The sequence below is a fragment of the Melanostigma gelatinosum genome, assembly GCF_949748355.1.
Source record: "Melanostigma gelatinosum genome assembly, chromosome: 11".
NCBI classification, from domain to species: Eukaryota; Metazoa; Chordata; class Actinopteri; order Perciformes; family Zoarcidae; genus Melanostigma; species Melanostigma gelatinosum.
In genome coordinates this window covers 26542854-26546739 of record NC_136644.1, presented here as the reverse complement: position 1 = coordinate 26546739, position 3886 = coordinate 26542854, and the positions used below count along the sequence as shown (strand labels likewise).

The window sequence follows — 3886 nt, the reverse complement described above, 5'->3', positions numbered from 1 at the left end:
AGTGGAAAATATATTGTGAGACGCTTGTTATCTCAGGTGGCATTCTAACGTTGTCGATGCTTCAAACATATTGGCTGTGATGCTGCTCTGTTTAACCAGAGCTGTGGAATTCACAGGAACTCAGCACAGCAGGTGAATGTTTGCTGACGTGAAAGTCTGACTGCAAGTCTTCTGGTTGTTCTGTTTTATAATCTAATACTTATCCCCACATGTACAGTACAACCGCCTGTCTAACGATCATGACATATATTTGAAAGCATCTATAAAACGACTGATATTTGGGTTCAAATGTGAGTTAAAAAGGTTTCACTAGCTTTGAAGTTATAATGTGGAAAATATTATACTGGTGGCAAGAATTCATCATGGCACTCATACACTTCACAATTACTCTGAACATTGTGATGATTTGAACAAATTAAATGTTAACTGCTTCATTTTTCCCCCTTCACTCGTCTATTTTGCCATCCAGGTGACACACACGCACACACACACACACGCACACACACACACACACACACACGCACACACACACACGTAAAGGATGATTTCATCGACTCTCGGGGAATGTGGTCTCACCGTGCCACGTTCCGCGGCCGCGGCTTCTTGGAGTCCTCCTGCAAATTGTCTCTGGGAGAATGTACTTCATGTCTCGTCTGTCGTACACGGCCCCTCCTTGTTTCATCGTCCTGTTGTCCTTAAATATGCATCTCATGGTAACTACCAAATACAGACGCCAATACAGGAAGTAGTGCATTCCCTAAATGTGTATTTTAGATGTTTTTTAGTCTGTAAAAAGAAGTTATGGAAGCAAAATAGACCAAAGTCTCTATAACTGATGCTGTTGCCTGCAGCGTCTCGCTTTAAATGCAACTTGACAAAATCTCTTCTTCGTTGTAACGTGATCTTGAACGTCTCCGTCCTCTGTGAACACCTCTAAAGGTGTCACCGCCGCAAAATGTTGACTGGAAACCTGCATGCATTTAACATCACTGCTCACTCTTTGTTGAACAGTCAAAAGATGAAGGAGTACTTTTTGATTGTTGCTTTTTTAATATCATGTCTGTTTCATGAATGTTGCATGTAGAGTGAAGAGACTTGAGACTCGTGCTTGGAGGTTATTCGTGTGTGTTGGAGAGTGAGAGAAACAGACAGACACACTTTTCTGTTCTTCTCAGTATTTATGAACAAAGCCAGTGACGGATGAGACGTCGAGCAGACACAGTGAGGTAAGACGTGCTGTGGCTCCCTCTTCAGCTCATTTCATCTCATTACAGCATCAGCGCTCCTTGTTGGTGTAAATCTGGAGTGTTATTCTTACCACACGCCTCAGCTGGAGGAAGGATGAATTACACGGCCTGGGTTCAGTAATGTACAGCAGACTATTGAAGCAACACACACACACGTGGACAGGTCAGGACTCAAGAAGTTCTACTTGATCTTGATGCCGATGATCCTCGCCTCGCCGCAGACACTGAAGTGCTTGTACTTGACGTCTCCCAGTCGGTTGGGGAAGTTCAGCATGGAGCCATCAGGAAGCTTGATGTAAAACTGCTCGTTGTTGAAGTTGATGTGAAACTGCCGAGGACAAAGAGAGGCCGTGCCACGTTCAGTTGATTTCAGACATTGAAAAAGATAAGAGGATGTAAAGAGAATGACTGACAGATGATCTCTCGTTCTCTTTATGAGCCCATAAAGGCCCACATGATTGGCCAGCTCAGCGTCTGTTGGCTTAACAGTGTTGCAGCACAGACACCGAGCCCAGAACTAAGAACCTCTTCATGGCCAAAGTCAAGGTGGAGTTTGAGCTTGAGCCAATTGACGACAATAAATACAGCAACGTAATCTGCCAATGGTCTTCAAAAGAGTCCGCTTTAAAATACAGCGGGTCTGTGTGTGAACTTCAATCACCGCCAACAGCGGCTTTCAGCCTTTGTTGTCTCAACAATGATGAAACCAGAAGCATGCAACATAATCCTCTGCCCGACTTTGTATTTGTAATTCGATATTTTGTCATTTTAGTTTGTGCAGAATTCGATGTAAAAAGATTGGAGCACCACATGTGTCTACCTTTTCTTTGGAGATATGATTGCGTGAACTTTCTTTTACTCTTGAATTAAACAGAAGCTGCTTAAAGTACGACTGACGAACCTCTGAAAGCAGAAATAACTTGTTCTTCCTCTCACAAACGAAACGGTGAAACAACAAGCAATAAAACGCACCCGGCCTCAATCGAACATACCAGGTTTTACTGAGACGACCTTTCTTGGTCGATACATTGTGTCAAATGTGGTCTGCAGAAACCTGCAATGGCAACACTTTCTTCTCTCGGCCGAGTTGTTGGTATCGGGTTGAAGTGAATCATTTGAGACGATATTATTGACTCCCTCACACTCTCCCAACACACCTTGCATTCCTCCCCACGCACGAAGGGGAAGTTGCCCTCGCGTTGCTCGTCGCCCCAGTTTCCCCCGGACAAGGAGTTGAAGACGATGACGTTGCCGTCTTCGAAGCGGGGGTTGATGTGCAGCGCGATGTTGTCAGAGTCGTGGCCGATGTTGATGGAAAAGCTGCAAAGGGAGGCAGGAGCACAAGAGGTCAAAAGGGTGCGATGAAAAAGGGAAGAAGTGGGTGAAACATGAAACTTCCTCTTGATTAACTGAATCCAGAATCATTGACCACTTGATCCCTTTAAGGGGAACTTACGAACTGCAGTCGTCCTTGGGCTTGATGCGGATCTTGAACTCTTGCCCCTCCTTGAATGTCATGTCTTTGACTTTCTGCAAGGAGAGAAGACAAAGAGGAAAATGGGAACTGGATGGATGGATGCGTCATAACTAAAATGACTTTTAGAGAATTGAATTGAACTTCACTTCACACAGAATATTGACGACAGAGCAAGAGAGCTTCTACAAGAAGTCGGGCTGAATGTGAACTGTTCGCTCTGTTGCTCATGTTCATCCTTCTGCATTAAAAACTGCCCATTTTGTCAGTGAAGCTGACATTTCAGTCAGACGACAGCCGAGCGGAAGCATATTTAATTGTAGAACGGTCTTTGACATGATTTATATACTTTGGAGACAAACAGACGATTGTGCGGGGGAGTCGATGGCGCTCTTCTCGTAGCTGTTGATGATCAACCAGAGTGGATCAATGCCATCGGCTGTAAAAGTAGAGAAACAGGAAGGAGCCGTATTTGTTCCTCACGTGTGGTCGTCGTATACGGACAATAAAACCATAAAACGACGCCTGCGCATCAACCGTCTGCCACAGTAGACCTACAGACACGAGACAGATATATACATGTACCACACCTCTGACCAAGGTGTGTGTGTGTGTGTGTGTGTGTGTGGCATAGAAAACCTGATAAAACACCTGTCTTTGATTTTAAAAGTTTGAACATATCATCGTGGTATACCATGAATGTTCTTCATCGTCAGTTCCCTTGTTCATCCTCATCAATAAAGCAATAAATCCCATTCACTGCTGTTCCTCCTACCTATCTGCTGGGCATCACCTGATATGAGTTACACATGAACTTCAGTATCCTGACCCCAATAAACCTGCACCACACCTAGAGATACCTCAGTCTATGCCACCTACAATACATCCAGTCAGGCCTCATGCCTGATCTCAGATCAACACTGGTTGATGTTGGTGAATAATTCAGTTCAGTTACGGTGTATTAATCCCTGCAGGGGTTTGAGTCACAATAACTGTTTAGGAGCAGTGTGCAACATCCCAGACATATTATATCTGACAATACATATTCTCACAGGGATTACAGAGGCTCAGGACTTTCTACAGTGAGGAAGCCGAGTTAACAGCTGAGCCAAGTAAAGCAAAGCACTTCCTGAGCAGAAATATAGGGACATGTTAGTTCGATGAG

The 3886-nt window shown here is 44.3% G+C and overlaps 1 protein-coding gene across 1 annotated transcript; it reads right to left on the bottom strand.

Annotated features, from left to right (window-relative positions):
• Positions 1–1361: 1361 nt before the first annotated feature.
• Positions 1362–2961, bottom strand: lgals2b (lectin, galactoside-binding, soluble, 2b). The gene is made up of 3 exons (XM_079279434.1): positions 2704–2961; positions 2405–2567; positions 1362–1575 (listed from the first exon to the last, which is right to left on the bottom strand). Exons 1-3 carry the CDS (start codon positions 2763–2765, stop codon positions 1429–1431), a joined length of 372 nt encoding a protein of 123 aa, XP_079135560.1. The 5' UTR covers positions 2766–2961; the 3' UTR covers positions 1362–1428.
• Positions 2962–3886: the final 925 nt, after the last annotated feature.

Coding starts and splice junctions, on each gene's coding strand:
- lgals2b (XM_079279434.1), bottom strand. CDS start 2,765: ATGACATTCAAGGAGGGGCAAGAGTTCAAGATCCGCATCAAGCCCAAG. Junction 2,568..2,703: donor CCCAAGGACGACTGCAGTTC/GTAAGTTCCCCT, acceptor CTCCCTTTGCAG/CTTTTCCATCAACATCGGCC. Junction 1,576..2,404: donor TGCGTGGGGAGGAATGCAAG/GTGTGTTGGGAG, acceptor TGTCCTCGGCAG/TTTCACATCAACTTCAACAA.